Below are 19053 nucleotides of genomic sequence, written 5' to 3' on the forward strand. Positions count from 1 at the left end.
ACAAGAAAACAATAATAATAATGGGCGAGGCAACGGTATCCAGATTTTTGGTCAAACACCAACCTAGATGTTGCTGTAAAAGCATTAGAATAGATTACACTTAAGTCAGCAGACTTTGAGTAAAGCAGATTATCTATATATATATATATAAAAAGCCCATGGCCCTAACGCCATAGAGCTGTCACGACCAAATGAGCAGTGGCTCTCATGATGAGCGGGGCGGGGTGTGAGATACTAGCAGGGGAGAGCTATGAGCAGCAGAGGGCTACCCAGGGGTGGAGGGCAGGGCAGCTAGCTACAAGTGGCGATGGGCAGGGTGGCCAGCTGAGGCAAGTGGAAGCAAGCTACTCGAGAACAATTTCATGTACGCTGGGCCTCTAGTTCTCCATAATATGGGTGAGCATCATATAATGAGTTGAAGGCCTTAAGAAAAAAGGGTTAATGTAAGGCCTTAAAAGAAAATTCTGACCCCAGACTTCCTTGGGACTCAAGCTGCAATATCAACTCTTACCTGGGTCTCTCTGCTGGTCTGCCTTATGAATTTTATACGTACCAGCCCTCTTAAACACATGAGCTCTGGGAATCTCTGGCTAGTGGACCCTTAGTAGACCACAAATCTTACAGTTCTGTACGGTGCAGAACTAATCGGGGGGGACATACATAGCTTTGGAGCCTTGCATAAGCAGACAGTCGGACACATGGGTATACCTTTTTGTATTTTGCCACTGCTTAGTCCCCACATCAGCAATCCATCTCTTCACAGTCCCTTCATTCAATGTAGGAATTTTCCTTTTCAGATTAACGTATGAATTCTGTAAACACACAAAAAGGAAAGAAATATAATTATTTAGACACAAGAGGAATAGGTATCCAACTTACAGGCATATTCTAAAGATGGAGGGTAAAACAGACTTTTTAAATACGAATAATAGAGCTCTGGGCAATGATAAAGTGAGTAATCAATCATTTCCTGATGGCCAATTTCAATACAAATTTAGACCCAAAGTAAATTTCTCTGAGTGCCCTAACACTTAGCACTTTACACAGGTGTGATTGGATCAAAACGAACATCATCACACAGCTTTGAGGGGAAGGCAAATCCTAACAGGGCTGAGGGTAGAAGTAGGAGGAACTTGATTTGCCTTGGTGAAGTAGGGCAAGGACTTATTCATATGCCTATGAACCTGAGATCTGTTTTAGTACTGGCTGGCAGAACTATATTAAAAAGTCAACCACTGGCTCTCTAGGGCACTGACCAAATGCCACTGGCAGGGGCCTCCCCAAAGATATGAAGAATCTAAGGAAATCTCTCTGATTCGATAGTCACATGGGACAAATCTGATCTTTGTGGGTACATATTATGCAGTTTAGACAAAAAAGCATCAATGTCTGACCAAATCCCCAAAAGTCAGCCTAGTCACGTGATGATTTCGGAATTAACCAAACTTGGATTTTGGAACTGTTTGTTTTGCTTAAAATACCAAGTTCTAAAACATCTAGAGAACTATTTTTACCTCTTTTTTCATCCAGAGCAAAATGCTTTGATTTCCTCCAGCAATTATTATTAACTCATTTTCTGAGGTATGGCTTTCTGAAAGGGATATACAGAAAGTAAGAGTTTAAAATTTGGTACAAACATGCACACTCATTTTAATTTCAGATTCTTTTAAAACTTAGTCCTTTTAGCTTTCTGATAGACAACGGCTCAGCACATTTCCCACCATAAAGCAGAAATACATATATTTACTTCATGGTAAAGTCTAGTTGGCAAACAGGTGATTCACAAGGTTGATATGTGGCATCAGTTTAATGTACAGAATTAATGCCAATGCACATATATATTTCACAGTCAAATACTTGATTAGTTAACTGTTCCTTGGTGTAATTTGGCTCCTATTACTAAAAACTATACTCTGCAACTCAAGATTTGACCAATGACTATTGGCTGTGAGGAATGTAAATAAGTATTTCCAAAGTCTATGTAAGTGGTTAGAAGAAATCAATATATGAGCTGCTTAAGGAAATAACCCTACTGTCCCTTTTCCCAGGAGAACTGAGAGAATTCTGGTACTTTAGGTCACCACTAAACCTTCAGAACGGTAACTAAGGTGCTCCGAGGTACTTCTAGAGTGTTTCAGAGCTCAGGCTGAGGTTGCACAGGACACAGTTCAAATCCAGCCGGACCACTTACTGGCCATGAGCCCTGGCTAACCACTCTGTCTCTGCACCTCCAGTAAAATGCAACTGAGAGTCCCCATCTCCCTGAGCTGTTTAAGGATTAGATAACACAAACGAAGTGTTCAGCACAGTTACCTGCATATGTCAGCTGCTCTCATTCTGAGGGTTTTACATGATTACTTAAGCAGGTAAGAAAACCAAACACCGTGAAATTAATAGGCCCCCTGCAAACTGGAATCAGAGGCTGCATATGCTTCTGAATCCATAGAGTCTATTTATGTTGTATCATTTTAAGTCCACATTAATCTTAATCTGAAGAGGTAAGAGAAAACTAAAGATTAACTTGACTTGATAAATTAGACTGGATATTTTAAATGGTTTGTAAGCAAACAATGAAACCAATGTTTAGAGAAACTCCCTACAGTCATACATTTCTTTTCTTTTTATTTTTTTTAAATTTTATATTTCTTTATTGATTTCAGAGAGGAAGGGAGAGGGAGAGAGAGCTAGAAACATCAATGAGAGAGAATCATTGATCAGCTGCCTCCTGCATGCCCCCCAGTGGGGATGGAGCCTGCAACCCAGGCATATGCCCTTGGCTGGAATTGAACCTGGAACCCTTCAGTCCGCAGGCTGACGCTCAATCCACTGGGCCAAACAGGCTAGGGCAGGGGTGGGCAAACTTTTTGACTCGAGGGCCACAATGGGTTCTTAAACTGGACCGGCGGGCCGGAACAAAAGCATGGAAGGAGTGTTTGTGTGAACTAATATAAATTCGAAGTAAACATCATTACATAAAAGGGTACGGTCTTTTTTTTTTTTTTTTTTTAGTTTTATTCATTTCAAACGGGCCGGGCCATAGTTTGCCCACGGCTGGGCTAGGGCATTTCTTTTCTTGCCACAGTACAGTTTCTCGACAAAAGTATTTACGCCAAATCCTGTGCTCCTATAGAATTTACCAAATTTGAGTTCTGCATTTGATGGCAATTTCATGGGAAGTGGTATCAGCTGATTCTGCGTTCCACCGTTTCCCAGTTGTCCTTCTTCTCCAGAACCAAAAGAAAAGACCTTCCCCAAATCAGACACATAGGCAAGTGTGTGCCGCCTATTAAATAAAAACACATGTACGGTCAGTTCCCAATTATCCACAATGAGAGTTCACAGCAATGCAGGAAACTGTCAAAATTAGGTCACTAGTGGGTGAAACCAGCTAACCAACTGCCAAGGCATGACATTAGCCACCTGGACACGGATCATTCATGTGTGGTTGAGATGACTCACGGCCATGGTCTGTACGCTGGCAAGTGGTGTTCCCTGCATCAGGAACAAGCACCTCCCGTTGCCTTGGACTCCTCCTTAAGCCTTGGCTTGAGAGCCACCCCCTCTTGGAAGCCACCTCTAAGCCCTTCCTCTCCCGTGCTAGAAAATGGAATTAGGGGATCCTCCGAGTTCCCACTCCAGTTCCCAAAGACCTTTATCACCCTGATTTTCTGACAACTTTGTTCAATGGTCTCACCCACTACATAGAATTTGGCCTTGCTCAAATAGAGGTCTGACCTTTGTCCTCAGGGCCTGGGAGGTAACTTCTAAATTCTTAAAACTCCCCAAACAATAGGTGTGTCTTTATTATTCATGGCAGGCCCCTGACTTAATAGTTTACCCAGGTGGCTCAGGGGGGCCCCTCTGGCCACCAGTAAGGCAAACCTACAGGGAGGGAGACACTGGAGTTTGAATTCAACAACCTAGATCAGTGGTTCCCAACCTTTTTTTGGCCAAGCCCCACCAAAGCATCTCTAAAATCCTGATCCGCCCCCCCCAACCTATAATTCTTCATATTCAAAAAGTGAACTCCTATTCACGTGGAGGAAGCCTAAAAGGCCATTAACTTGGTCTAAATAAGCTTCTAAAGAACATAACATCATTCATGAAGGAGGAAAATAAAAGAATAAAAGGACAGTGTAAGTACTGAGGAAGAAATCACTAAGAAATCATTAAAGAATAGTAATAATATGAAATGATATGAAAAAATAGCAAATATAAAGTTTCAAAACATATAATAGAGAAGTGAAATGCATAAGTATGTCACCATATATATTTACATACTATATATGAGGCCCCTAGAACCATAAGGAATGGAAAAAAATTCACTGTTAATAACTCGTTCTCAAATTTCCCCCCTTAAAAATCAAATTGTCCCCCTGTGGGGCCCCCGCTGGGAACCACGGATCTAGACAATAATTCAATCAATCACGACTAAGCAATGAAACCACAGTAACAACTTTGTACTTCGGTGGTGAGCTTCCCCGGTTGGCAATACTTTAGATGTGGCCATGTATCAGGCAGGGAGGAGGTAACACTGTCAAGGGGAGCAGATGTCTGAAGCCCCTCATTTGGACCCTCCTAGAAGCTGTCCTATGCATCTCTTCCTTTCGTTACAATCTGTGTCTTCCTCTTGTAATCAATGTGACCATGAATATAACAGCTTTCAGTGAGTTCTGTGAGGCTTTCCAGAGAATTCTTCTGTGTTAACAGGGGTACTGCCCTGGTTTGCATTACATCTCTAACATGACGACTCTTCTTGTAACACATGCTACACTAAGGAATGTGTGTTATGAAAAAACCCAAAGTGGTGATAGCTTCTTTGGATAATGCAGACATTAGTGAATGCAGAGAATTATGCCACCCCAATAATCTGGTCTACCTTCATAATATTCATTTATGTAATTTTACTCCAAGATCATAGAGCAGCGGTTCTCAACCTGTGGGTCACAAACACTTTAGGGGACGAACAACCCTTTCACAGGGGTCGCCTAAGACCATCGGAAAACACATATATAATTACATATTGTTTTTGTGATTAATCACTATGTTTTAATTATGTTCAATTTGTAACAATGAAAATACATCCTGCATATCAGATATTTACATTACAATTCATAACAGCAGCACAATTACAGTTATGAAGTAGCAATGAAAATAATTTTATGGTTGGGGGTGACCACAACATGAGGAACTGTATTAAAGGGTCGCGGCATTAGGAAGGTTGAGAACTACTCTCATAGAGTCTATTTCTAAAAGTACATACACCAGTTTTTTTAACAGCAAAGGCTTAGTAAACAAACAAATGAACCCAATATTCGGTACAGTCTGAATTTGCTTGTGTTTAGTGTGGAAAAGAATACAAGTATCTGGGTGAAAATACTTCTTAACCCCCAAGACCCAACATTTCCACTAATGAGAAGTGGATTGATTGAGGTTCAAGGAAGAAAATAATTAAGTAAAGCAAGGAGTTTGAGAAAGTTTTTCTACTTTTGTTTAAAAAAAAAAAAAAGCTGTGAGAATCAAATTTCTCAAGAATATTTTACTCAAAAGCACAAATGACTTAGTCTTCTACTTGACTGTAATCACTCTGAGAGAATTGTGGTGATTAAGTATGATGGCCCCTGAGGGGTTATCAATGAATAATCTTTTGTGATTCATGTTTGCTTATCTATTTTTTCTACTGAATTTATGGAGTGACATTGGTTAATTAAATTATGTAGTTTTCATGTGTACAATTCCACAATACATCTTTGTATTGATATTGTATATTGTACTGTATGTTCGCCACCCCAAGTCAAGTCTCCTTCCATCACCAGTTATCCCCATATAACCTCCCCCAAACCCCTTTCCTTCTGATAATCACCATACTGTTGTCTGTCTCTATGAGGTTTTTTGGTTTTGTTTGTTTTTTTGCTTAATTCCTTCACCTTTTTCACCTAGCCTGGCAACCCCTCTCACCTCTGACAGCTGTTAGTACGTTCTCTATGAGTCTGTCTCTATTTTTCCCACATAAATGATGACACTTTTTGTAAAGACAAAGTGCATTTAAACAGTTACAAAGGTATTTTACTGAAGGGGCTTTAGAAGGTGAATGTATTTGTTCATTTAAAAAAAATAAAATCAGTCCTAGCCAGTTTGGCTCAGTGGATAGAGTGTCATCCTACGGACCGAAGGGTCCCAGGTTCGATTCCGGGGCAGGGGCACATGCCCAGGTTGCGGGCTCAATCCCCAGTAGGGGGCGTGAAGGAGGAAGCCAATCAATGATTCTCTCTCATTATTGATGTTTCTATCACTTTCCTTTTCTCTGAAATCAATAGAAATATATTTTTTAAAAAATCAATGAAAACAAACATGTATACTAAACAAAAATTACGATTATCTAATAATGTAAATGAAGCATCTCCATTTTTTAAAAAAAAATATATTTTATTGATTTTTTGCAGAGAGGAAGGGAGAGAGATAGAAAGTTAGAAACATCGATGAGAGAGAAACATCGATCAGCTGCCTCCTGCACATCTCCCACTGGGGATGTGCCCACAACCCAGGTACATGCCCTTGACCGGAATCGAACCTGGGACCCTTCAGTCCGCAGGCTGACGCTCTATCCACTGAGCCAAACCGGTTTCGGCTGAAGCATCTCCATTTAAAAGTGTTTAATACTTTTATCTCAATCAATGAAACCAATGGAAATTTTATTTAACTACCAACCAGAACTTATTCTAGTGATTTTATCAACTTCCATCAACACTTTACAACTTACCTTCCACATGCTATCTGGGTTACTCTATTCCCAAGGAGCTCAGCCACCAAACAGGGTTTTAACTCATTCTGTGTTGAATTGTGACCAAGCTGCCCATGTTTTCCAGCACCAAAAGTAAACAGGAGCCCATCCTAAGGAAAGGGAAGTTCAAATCAGATTCTAGAGAAATGGGACACAGAAGTTGTATTTATTGGTGCAAAGGCACCATCCTATCTAATACAGAGGGAATATGCTAATTGACACTCACACCATTGGAAAGATGGCAGTGCCCACAGCCAATGAGGGAATATGCTAATTAACTGTCCCATCCTCAAAGATGGCAGCACCCAGTCCCCTCAGCCCCGCCAGTGCCTGCTTCTGGAGTCCCCTGTCCCCTCAGCCGTCCAGCTGCCCAGGGCCAGCCCCAGGCGCAGAAAAGCCTCACCTAGTGGCTGCCAAGCTACCCAGGGCCAGCCGAGGCTTGCTCTGCCGGCAGTGGCAGCAGCAGAGGTGTGGTGGGAACATCGCTTTCCCCTGTTCATCGGGTCACCTCCCTCCTCTGAGGGCTTCTGGACTGTGAGAGGGGGCAGGCCAGGCTGAGGAACCCCCCTCCCCCCCAGTGCATGAATTTTCATGCACCGGGCCTCTAGTCAATGAATAATTAAAAAGTACTGTCAGGCCTGGCAAGTGTGCTCAATGGTTAGTGTCTCAGCTCACCCACTGAAGGGTCTTGAGTTTGATTCCTGTCCAAAGGCATGTACCCGGATCAATCCCCACCCTGACTGGGGCATGTGCGGGAGGCAACCAATCAATGTGTTGCCCTCCCATTGATGTTTCTCCCTCTCTCCTCCTCCCTCCCTCCCACTCTCTCTAAAAATCAATGGGAAAAATATCCTCCTGGGAGTATTAACAAAACAAAACAAAGCAAAGAAAAGCAGTCAAAGCAAAACCCACAATTATCAGGAAGACGTCCTGCTTGTGGGACATGATGACCTTTCTTCCCGGGGAAATACTAACTGCCCACACCTAGGTGTTCTCGTGTTTTCCCCACTGCAAAGTGTTCTTCCAAAATTACAGTCGAGGAGACAAAGGACACACACCTTTGTGAGCAAGGCAGTGTGAGAGCCACCACAAGCAAGGAATTCAACTTTCTGGTTGTCCAGTGCTTCAATAAGGGAAGGACAATCTTCATCTGTACGAGGGAAAGAACAGTTAAAGTGACCAAAAGGAAATGCTGAGTTTCACACTAGAGTTCTGTGCTACTGGTAACATACCTGGGCTACTTCCTCTCAGACTGCAATTCCCAACACATTCTGACCAGAAAGGCTGTACGTTGGTGTATTTAGGCTTAAAGGTGGGCATGGGGCAACGGTCAAAGGACTCACCTATGAAAGTATCAAGCCACTTCCCAGGCCTATTCTCTTTTTAACCTGGCCCGTTAATTAATTAACTTTAATTGCAGGATATCTGATATTTTCCATTCCCATTGAGAATTATCCTTTTTAATAAACATTATTTTTTTCTTTTCAGTTCTCTACTACGGTGTCCTTGCCTCTCTACCTCTCCTCTTTTTCACGATTATTTTCTTGTCAAATCACTTAGAGATTCAACTAAAACAGTTTAATTGCCCTTTATTTCTTTGCCTCCTTTGAATATTTTTCTAATTTTAACTTATGGGTTCTGCTGAGGAATTAGCATGGGACCACATCAAGAAGAAATGCAGTGTTTGACCAATAACTCAGGAGATAACGTGAATATTACCAGAGTTGATAAATCAATGGATTCTGCTACACCTGAAAACTCTAACAAGGTGTTTGGGTCAATAAGAAATTCTGCCATCTGCTTTGTGGCGGTAGTTCAATAATGGACATTACTCTACGTGTTTTATAGTGCATACATGCATATGTGTATGTACAGATGTAATGAACAGTTTTTAGGATATGATTAAGATTAGTTCCTAAGATAGAGTTTTAGCATCTTTTTGTCTTAATATAATTATGTTAATAGACACTTAAGTGCACATGGAGTTTGAAGATCATTTCATGCAAGCTCATCACTTTACAGGAAATGAAAGTAAGGCCTAGAGAAAATCTGGCTAAGGGACTGGGTAAGGCCCTGCAGTTAGTTAACTGTGAGGTGGGAGTCATAATCCAGGAGTTCCAATCCCGTCTGATACTCTTTCCCTTTTTCCACATGGCCCTGACATGTCTCAATTATAGCAAGGACTTCCACACTATGCATGACTTTTAAACCGATTCTGTCCTGGAGACGGAGAGAGAACCAGGAAGAACAGTGACAAGAAAATTGAGGACTTGAACCATTTTTAAAAGGGAGATCTGTGTTAATTTCATCACGCATCTAACAATATGTCTGTTGATAATGTGAGTTTTAAAATGTGTTTCCGTACTGTCAGTGTGGCCCAGGCCTAGTTGTCCACAATCATTTCTTCCCCACGAGTAAATGTTTCCAGACATGGATAAAGCCATGCTGTGGGCTTTTCCTGCAGAAATCTGAGCCAAGGGAACTCCTGAGAGGTGCTCCACAAGCTGTGGTGTGGGGGTCGAGTCAAGTATTCTCCCAAGTCCAAGTTGGCCATCTAAGTTCTGTCCCCAGGCAAAAAGCTCACCACCTGGACATAAACAAAGAAAATGCTGTCATATTGAGTTTAAAATGCAGCAGACATTACCCTACGGCATATTATACTATCACAGTCTCTTACATTCAAACAGAACTTCTCAGATCCCATATGTCTGAGTCAGAAAAACTAGAAGAATCTTGTTTTTAGCAGTAAGAGTTGGTAGTGTTACGAACTGACTGTATCCCTCCCCAAATTCATATATTGAAATCCTAATCCTCCATGTGATATTAGGGGGTGGGGCCTTTGGAAAATGATTGGGATTAGATGAGATCAGGAGGTGGAGCCCTCAGGAATGGGATTAGTGCCCTTATAAAAGAGCCCCCGAGAGCTCTTACCCTCTCCTCATCAGGCACCAAATCTGTTGGCACCTTGAACTGGACTTCCAGCCTCAAGAACTATGAGAGGTTTCTGTTGTTGAAGCCACCTAATTTGTGGCATTTTTGTTACAGAAGCCCAAACAAAGACAAGTAGAATGAAGTTATCTGCACATATTATAATTAAGTTAAAAATATTTTTAAAAACCCACAGGATAAGTCCATGAAACACAAAAACATTGTACATCTGGATAAAAACCATTCTTTTCTCCCCCCCCCCCACACCCCCACCCCTGCTCCTTAATGATCCTATATAATAAAAGATCCTAAAGATCCTATATAATAAAAGATAATAAAAGATAATAAAAGATAAAAGATCCTAAAGATCCTAAAGATCCTATATAATAAAAGCCTAATATGCTAAGTGTCCATTCGTTCATTCAACCAATCAAAGTGAAATATGCTAATGATATGCTAAGGCCACTCAACCACTTGCTATGTTGTGCACTGACCACCAGGAGGCAGACACTCCGACTGGTTGGTTAGCTTGCTGCTGGGGTCCAGCTAATCAGGACTCAACGAGATGGTCAAGTTATGCCCTGGAGCCCTCCTGTGTACCCTCCCTGGCTGGCCAACCTCCCAAGTCCCTCCCAGGCCCAGTGATAGTGCACTGGTGGGGTCCCTTGGTTTGGCCTGTGCCCTTTCACAGTCCAGGACCCCTCGGGGGATGTTGGAGAGCCCATTCAGCCTGATTCTGTTCAATGCAGGAGCTGCCCCCTGGTGGTCAGTGCACTCCCACAGGGGGAGTGCTGCTCAGCCAGGTGCCAGGCTCTGGACTGGTGAGCACAGCGGCTCCTGCCACCACAGCAGCACTAAGGATGTCTGACTGATAGCTTAGGTAAGCTCGGACATCCCCCTAGGGCTCCCGGAGTGCAAGAGGGCACAGGCACAGCTGAGGGACCCCGCTCCCCCACCTCGCCCCTGAGTGCTCGAATATCGTGCATCGGGCCTGTAGTCTTAAATAAACAACTTAAAAATACATTGGAAATTGTGGCACAATATCTTTAAAGAACCAGCATCTTCTTCCATTAATTGAATACATTTTTCAAGAAAAGTTTTTAGATGTTATCTAATGGAGTTGACAATATCTAATGGAGTCTGAAAAAAGATATCAGAGAATTAACACTTACTGAAAATCCCAGCAACATACTGTGCAAGATCTGGAGGCAAAGACTTTCCTTCAAACCTCATTATCGTGGGCCATTCCGTCACCAGGAATATAATGATGAGCATGCAGTTCCATTTCTTGTTTCCTCGACCTTTCTTTTTCCTACATGTGATTTACCGGTAATAAATCCTGAACATCTCTTTCCCCCCACACCAGTAGACCCTGGGGTTTTTGACGGTGCAATGTGTTTGCTTCTGAACATGATGGATATTAAAAATTAGATGTTTCTTTATGAATGGATGGAGAAAAACAATCAGGTCATTTTTTCCCAATACAAGTTCATACTCTCAAACTTTCATAGGGCCTTCAGGACAGGTCAGATTCTTGATTATTTACTTCCCTTGATTCCCAGCTTCCATTCAGTTTGTGTGTATGTCTATCCTACACATTAATAAAAAATGTTTGACTCTGAATTCCTATCACTCTCCTGTCTTAATTATTCCTCCATGGTCAAGTTTCTTTAGGAAATAATTCATTTCGGTGTCTGATAAGAAACAGGAAATAATGAAGAGCTGAGAGAGAATCCCTAATTCAAAAGGTAATGTTAAAACACATCAGGGGCTGCAAACTGGCCACAGAAGCAGAGCCAAAGATTCTGAGCTCCTACCATGGGAGTTGGAAGAGCACTAAGAAAGAGGGAGGAGGTTTTAGAAAAGGGTGGCCCATGCTGGTCCTGATTCCAGACAGAATGATTTTGACTATTCAGAATATTTTCATTGTTTCATATTTGAAAAATAAAAACATGAAGCTGTTGAATTAATCTCTAGGCCCAAGATGGAGTCAGCCCTGCCTGGCATGCCATGCCAATCAAATTTTTGTGTTTCTATAAATGCTCCCCTTGACCAGAAACACAGTATATCCACTCAGCCAATCCCCAAACATCAAGCCAACCCGGCTATTTCCTTGATATCTTTCTAAATAATGTGAGATTTGCAACCCCAGGCAATCACGCCCTATTTCCAAATTTGATCTAATAATGCTCTATGAAACTTGCTCTTGCCCAGAATCCATTGGAAGAAGGCTCCATTGCTTGGGAGGCACTTTACTCCCTAATTCATGGATCATTTTCCTCTGAATAAAGGACAGCAAACTCATTACTAAATTGTTTTACTTTTGTTTTCTGACAGAATAAAATGTAGGAATTGTAATTATGGAAATCTGAAGATTTTATAGGTCCAAGAATTCTCTCATTTTATACCTCCTGTAAGAATAGTGTTCTGAACCATATCAAATTCAAAACCATATTTTTGTCCTGTTATGAAGTAAAGCATACACATTCTATTAGTTCTATATATACACATATTCACTCTCTCTAAAAAAACAATTAATATTCCAAAAAAGTACCTTTTGAGAGTGCAAGGGAATGGTAATCTCCACATGTGATCTGAATTATAGTTTTTTCTTGAAAAAAACTATAACATTGAAGCCTGATGAAAGAAAATATATTTTATGCCAATCACTATTTGAATGAAGGTCACATGTTAGAATTATTAACTGTATTTAAATTAGCACTGAAGCTTAAGAAAAAAATTTATAATTTACTGCTTCACATTCAGTACATCTAAATTATTATAAAAATGCAATTACAAAAATGTTTTAACCAGTGGTCTAAAAGGAAAATAATATGCATTATATAATTGTAATAAGATGATTCTAAGACTTTTATAAAATAATTTTATGATGCAGGAATAATACAAGATGAAAATAAGTTCTAATTCTTATGATCTACTAAGAGAAAGTATCACAAATCATTCCATGATAAAGTATTTTTCCTTGATTGAATACTTTTATTCTAGATTTATTAGATTTTATTCTAGAAATCTAATTTATAAGATTATTATGAACTAGTGAATGTGAAAGTCCAATTTGGGACTAGGCAGACTAACTAACCATTGTCTTTAAATGTCAAAGCAACACATGGTAAGTTCCCTAGGTGATATAAATTGGTTTGTAATTTACTCATGGAATTCACTGGTCAGTTCAGAATTCATGGTTTACTTAAAATGCCACTATATAAAGCAGGGGACAAGGATCATATAAAGTAATATTTTGCTACAAAATTATAATTGCCTTTTAAGTAAAATTGAAATAATTTTTAATTAAAAAAAGTTCTCTACCTTTCATGTTCTATGCTATAGTTGTACTCAAATGGTTGTCCATCTGAGGACAGAATCAGCATGTGCTCTGCTCCTTGGTCCACGGAATGTATCTTCATTTTTTTCCCTAATTTAATGCATTCTGTAGAGCAAATCCAAACAGGAATAATGGTTATTATTAGGGGTAATCACTCTGAGATTATTATCCACTTTTTAAAAAATATATTTTATTGATTTTTTACAGAGAGGAAGGGAGAGGGACAGAGAGTTACACACATCAATGAGAGAGAAACATTGATCAGCTGCCTCCTGCACACCCCCTACTGGGGATGTGCCAGCAATCAAGGCACATGCCCTTGGCTGGAATCCAACCTGGGACCTTTCAGTCCACAGGCCAATGCTCTCCACTGAACCAAACTGGTTAGGGCTATTATCCACTTTTATTGCTTACTTTATTATAATGCATTTAGAACGCCTGGAAAAAAAATTTCATCTAGACAACCTTTGCTTCACATAACTAGTTTTTAAAGAAAATGCACTCACAGAGAGATAACAAATTAGCATTGACTGTGGTCTTGATGATGAATTTTTTTTTAATTTGGGAAGACACTGATTCGTACTTTGTTTTATGTTGAAAATACCTTTAAAGTAGTGAATTAATATCTGATAATAGATTCCTGCTTAATAAATCGATAGAGAAGCTACATTTGAAGTGACAGCAATGAAAAAGTCTATAAGAAAATATAACAATTTTTGGACAACGTAACTCATTGTAGAAGCAAATATATTGTGTTTTCTGAGATACACTCTTTTCAAAACCAAACCAAATAACAATAATAACCCTCCCTGACTGCTCCACAGAGAAGCTAAGGCCTATATTCTTGAAATTGTGTTTGGGGAACTATTTTAAAAGAGGATGCTCTTAAAATTTTTTATTGGTATTAGTGCATATTTTTCCCTTTCTAAACGTTAAGAGATTTGAAATTGTTCACTAGTTACCATTTACTCTTATCTTATTTAGTTTTACCACAAAATTTAAAGTAGGATAGAGATTTGGGAAAATAGTACCTATTCATGTAAAATATCAAAGCACAATCCACTTTACATTACAAATGAAAACAGTTTTGGTAATAAACAAGAAATGGCCTAACAGACTGGATTTTGAGAGACTCAGCATTTCAAGTTAGTTGGAAAAAAAGAAAGGTTATTTTAAAAAAACAACCCATGGTATTGGGGCTTTCGGGTGGAAAACAAATAAACCTCTATCCCTTATTTCACTATTCTTAAATCAAAATAATAGCCAAGCCTATCAAAAATTTTAATTTTAAATGTGAAAGCTTAAAATTTTTATAAAGATGAATACATTTTAAACCGTTGGCGTGGATAGCTTCCTAACATCGGAAAAATCCGTAAGCCTCCTTAACAGAAAAGATTGATGACGCAGACTATACAGTAACACAAACTAAGTGCAAGTGGAGGAAAATATTACAGCATCTATGACCGACAAAGGGCTATTCTGACTTCACGGTCATACAACTTTTAAACTAGTAAGAAAAATCCAATTTTTAAAAAACCCGGCAAGTACAAGCACAGGAAGTTCACCAAAAAGGAATGCAAGTGATGTTCCGCCTCGCTCAAGCTAAAAGCAAAACGAACAACAGAACACCATCTTCTTCAGTCAGCACAGGAGCAAAGTTTTAAGAGCAGGAGCATGGCCACTCGCTTCCCCGACCTGTGCAATGGGAGTCACAGAACCGGGCCGATCTCCGCGGAGATGACCCCTCGGGATGTGCAACCGAAAAGCGCTCTTTAAGCCGCTCGCCCAGGTAAGGTACCGCCATCGAGAACCAGGCATCTGCGTTCTCCAAAGGCTCAGAAAACCGGAGCAGCTATGATCTAAACGGGGCAAATGAAAAGCTTGGGACAGAAACCCCGATAAAGGCGGACTAGTCTGGCTCGAGTGAAGATGCCGCCCGTGTGCGCCCTCGCGCCGCGCGAACCCGCGGAGAGGACGACCCAGCGGGCGCTCCCACCGCGAACTCGGCGCCGACCGGGCGCAGGATCTTGGGGAGCCCAGCGTTGCCGCAGGCGCGAAACCCGAAAACCCACTGGGGCCCGGCGCGTTCCTGGGACCACCGCGCACCCCTGCGGCGCCGGGTCCGCTCGGGAGCTCTCCTCCCCGTTTAGAGAAGGGCCGCGCACCCACCACTCGGGCCGCTGCCGCGAGGAGCTGGAGGGCCGGCGCGGGCCCCGGGCTCCCACCCGCCCACCCTCTGCCCGCGCCGGAGGGTCGAGCTGGCGTGGCCCGGCCCCACTCACTCGGCTTCTTGGCGCCGTCGCTCCCCGCCGGCAGCTGGTGCACCTGCACGGCGGCCCCGCCGCGCTCCAGCACCGCCAGGCGCCCCCGCGCGCAGCACACCTGGCGCGTCGCGTCGGCCCTGCGGGACAGCGCGCTGCCGAGGCCGGGGGCGTCGGGGAAGAGCCACAGCCGCGAGCCCTGCGGCTGCGCCGGGGCCCGGGTCTGGGCGGGCGGCCGGGACTTTGCGGGCGGCCCGGATGCCGGGTGTGTGCCGCCCCGTGACCTCCTCGGTGGCCTCGGCCCCATCGCCGCTTTCCCGGGCTCCACAGCCGCGCCCCACGCTGCGCCGACCTTGGGAGGAGAAGGAAGTGCGGCCGGCGGAGAGGTCAGAGGAGACGGAAACCCCCAAGCCTGAGCGCGACCTCAGAGCGCAGCTGGCGAGTAGACTGCTCAACAGCCCCAGCGCTGATGCCAACACCAATACTGTTTGGGGGCGGAGCCCGAAGGTCTAGTGAGAATGGAAGGGGAGTATTTCTTTCTAAGGCTGCAGAATCGAAAGGAGAAGGAAAGGGAAACTGAAACAATTCTAGAATGTCCGAAGTTCACAGGGCGATGCCTGTATTGAGGGTGGTGGGCGGGGCAGAAAAAGTGTTGCCAGCTGGCTGGACCAAATGGCCTTGAAAGAAACTGGGGTTTCACTAGTAGGAGCCCTGACACAGCTGGATTTGCACCATTTCCCAAACTAGGAGCCCTGACACAGCTGGATTTGCACCATTTCCCAAACTATCTTCTTATCTAATAAAAGAGAAACTGCAAATTAACTGTACCTCCCCTACACTCACAAGCCACCACACAATCCACGCCCACCAGCCAATCAGGAGCGAGTATGCAAATAAACCCAACCATGATGGTGGTGGCCACAGAGCTAGAGCCAACAGGAGGCTTGGGTTGTCCCTGGCGATGGAGGAAGCCAAGCTTCCCCCTGCCCTGGCCAGCTGTGGGCTCCACCCAAGGCTACAAAGTTTCAATTATAGAAGATAAATAAATCACAGATACCTGCTTACAGCCACTGTGGCCTCTGCTCAAGGAGGGTCTGGGAGCCTGGGTTGCCCTGGGCCTTGGCCAGCCAGCAAACAGCCCTCATCCCCTCACCCAGGCTGGCCACACACCCGCAGCAGGGACCCTCACCCCATGGGGGTGTGGCCGGGCTGCAAACCACCACAGGCCCCCTCGCCCAGGCCGCCCCACACCCCAAGGGAACCCCCACCCTGATCCAGGACACCCTTCAGGGAAAACCAGCTGGCCCCCACCCGTGCACCAGGCCTCTATCTATACTATTAAAAGGGTAATATGCTAATTAGACTGGGAGACCTTCCAGAAGACCTTCCCGACATTCTTTTGGACAAAGCCATGGTGGCGGGTCTGAGGTAGAGGCGGTTAGAGGCTAAGAGGGGAGAGCAGTTGTGGGTGATCAGGCTGGTGGGGGGCAGGGCCTAAGGGGGTAAGCAGACAAGCAGGGGGGCCAGTTGGGGGCAAGCAGGCTGGCAGGAAGAGTGGTTAGGGGCAATCAGGCAGGCAGGCAGGCAGGTGAGCGGTTAGGAGCCAGCGATCCCTGTAAACTGGCAGTAGGACATCCTTCGAGGGGTCCCAGATTGGAGAGGGTGCAGGCCGGGCTAAGGAAAACCCCCTCCCCCATGCACGAATTTCGTGCACTGGGCCACTAGTGTTCTTATAAAAAACTGAACTTGAGGATGAAAGTCAAAGGGTGAACTGTGCAGTTGAGTCCTTCCACCACATCACGACTCCTGGCAATATAGTTTTTGCCTTTTCGAGAATTCCTTACAAATGGAATAAAACTTACGCAGGCTTTGTGTTTTCCTTTTTTTTTTTTTTCATTTTGCATAATATTTCTTATTGTTGATAGTATTACAGATAATCTCTCATTCCCTTCCCCCCCACTCCCACCCCTCAGGTCTTTACCTTATTCCTGGTGTCCATGGGCTCTGCATATAAGTATGCAAGTTCTTTGGTTTATCTCTTCTGGACCCCCAACCCCACATCCAGGTATGTCAGCCTGTTCCATGCCTCCCTCCTGCAGGTCTTATTTTGTTGGTCAATTCATATTGTTCATTAGATTCCACACACGATTGAGATCATATGATGTTTGACTTTCTCGGTTTGGCTTATTTTACCTAGGGCGGTGATGGCGAACCTTTTGAGCTCAGCATGTCAGCATTTTGAAAAACCCTAACTTGGTGCTGTGTCACATATAGAAATTTTTTGATATTTGCAACCATAGTAAAAGAAAGACTTATATTTTTGATATTTATTTTATATATATATTTTTTTCTTTTTTCTTTTATTTTTATTTCTTTATTTATTTTTATTTTTTTTATTGCTTAAAGTATTACAAAGGGTATTACATCTGTGTCATTCTCCCCCCCCCCCCCCCTTGACAATCCCCTGGCCTCCCCTAACCCCCAGTGTCTTATGTCCATTGGTTATGCTTATATGCATGCATACAAGTCCTTTGGTTGATCTCTTATCCCCCTACCTCCTGCCCCCCAACCCTCCCCGGCCTTCCCGCTGCAGTTTGACAATCTGTTTGAGGCAGCTCTGCCTCTGTATCTATTATTGTTCAAAAGTTTATAATGGTCTCTATTATCCATGAATGAGTGAGATCATGTGGTATTTTTCCTTCATTGACTGGCTTATTTCACTTAGCATAATGCTCTCCAGTTCCATCCATGCCGTTGCAAATGGTAAGAGTTCCTTCCTTTTTAGAGCAGCATAGTATTCCATCGTGTAGATGTACCACAGTTTTCTAATCCATTCATCTACTGATGGGCACTTAGGCTGTTTCCAGATCTTAGCTATGGTGAATTGTGCTGCTATGAACATAGGGGTGCATATATCCTTTCTGATTGGTGTTTCTGGTTTCTTGGGATATATTCCTAGAAGTGGGATCACAGGGTCAAATGGGAGTTCCATTTTCAGTTTTTTAAGGAAACTCCATACTGTCTTCCATAGTGGCTGCACCAGTCTGAATTCCCACCAGCAGTGCACAAGTGTTCCTTTTTCTCCACATCCTCTCCAGCACTTGTCGTTTGTTGATTTGTTGATGATAGCCAGTCTGACAGGTGTGAGATGGTACCTCATTGTTGTTTTGATTTGCATCTCTCGGATGATTAGTGACTTTGAGCATGTTTTCATATGTCTCTTGGCTTTCTGAATGTCCTCTTTTGAAAGGTGTCTATTTAGGTCCTTTGCCCATTTTTTGATTGGATTGTTTATCTTCCTTTTGTTGAGTTGTATGAGTTCCCTATAAATTTTGGAGATTAGGCCCTTATCAGATATGACATTGGCAAATATGTTTTCCCACACAGTGGGTTTTCTTGTTTTGTTGATGGTTTCTTTTGCTGTGCAGAAGCTTTTTATTTTGATGTAGTCCCATTTGTTCATTTTCTCTTTAGTTTCAAGTGCCCTAGGAGCTGTATCAGTGAAGAAACTGCTTCGGCATATGTCTGAGATTTTGTTGCCTTTGGATTCTTCTAGAATTTTTATGGTTTCCTGCCATACATTTAAGTCCTTTATCCATTTTGAGTTTATTTTTGTGTGTGGTGTAAGTTGGTGGTTTAGTTTCATTTTCTTGCATATATCTGTCCAATTTTCCCAACACCATTTATTGAAGAGACTATCTTGGCTCCATTGTATATTCTTGCCTCCTTTGTCAAATATT

At 42.7% G+C, this 19053-nt stretch overlaps 1 protein-coding gene across 1 annotated transcript in view; it reads right to left on the minus strand.

Annotated features, from left to right (window-relative positions):
• The window catches only part of LOC308532172 (E3 ISG15--protein ligase HERC5-like), a gene marked incomplete at its 5' end in the record, with an annotated part of 51897 nt that extends 36277 nt beyond the window's left edge, over positions 1–15620 (minus strand). The window contains 9 exons of the mRNA XM_081109467.1: positions 709–812; positions 1515–1591; positions 3138–3283; positions 6761–6891; positions 7840–7931; positions 9147–9368; positions 12264–12346; positions 13037–13157; positions 15335–15620. Of these exons, the coding sequence (XP_080965593.1) occupies positions 709–812; positions 1515–1591; positions 3138–3283; positions 6761–6891; positions 7840–7931; positions 9147–9368; positions 12264–12346; positions 13037–13157; positions 15335–15620 (1262 nt within the window). The remainder of the gene's footprint in view (positions 1–708; positions 813–1514; positions 1592–3137; positions 3284–6760; positions 6892–7839; positions 7932–9146; positions 9369–12263; positions 12347–13036; positions 13158–15334) is intronic.
• Positions 15621–19053: the final 3433 nt, after the last annotated feature.

Source organism: Myotis nattereri (genome assembly GCF_964212035.1).
Source record: "Myotis nattereri genome assembly, chromosome: 1".
Classification (NCBI taxonomy): Eukaryota; Metazoa; Chordata; class Mammalia; order Chiroptera; family Vespertilionidae; genus Myotis; species Myotis nattereri.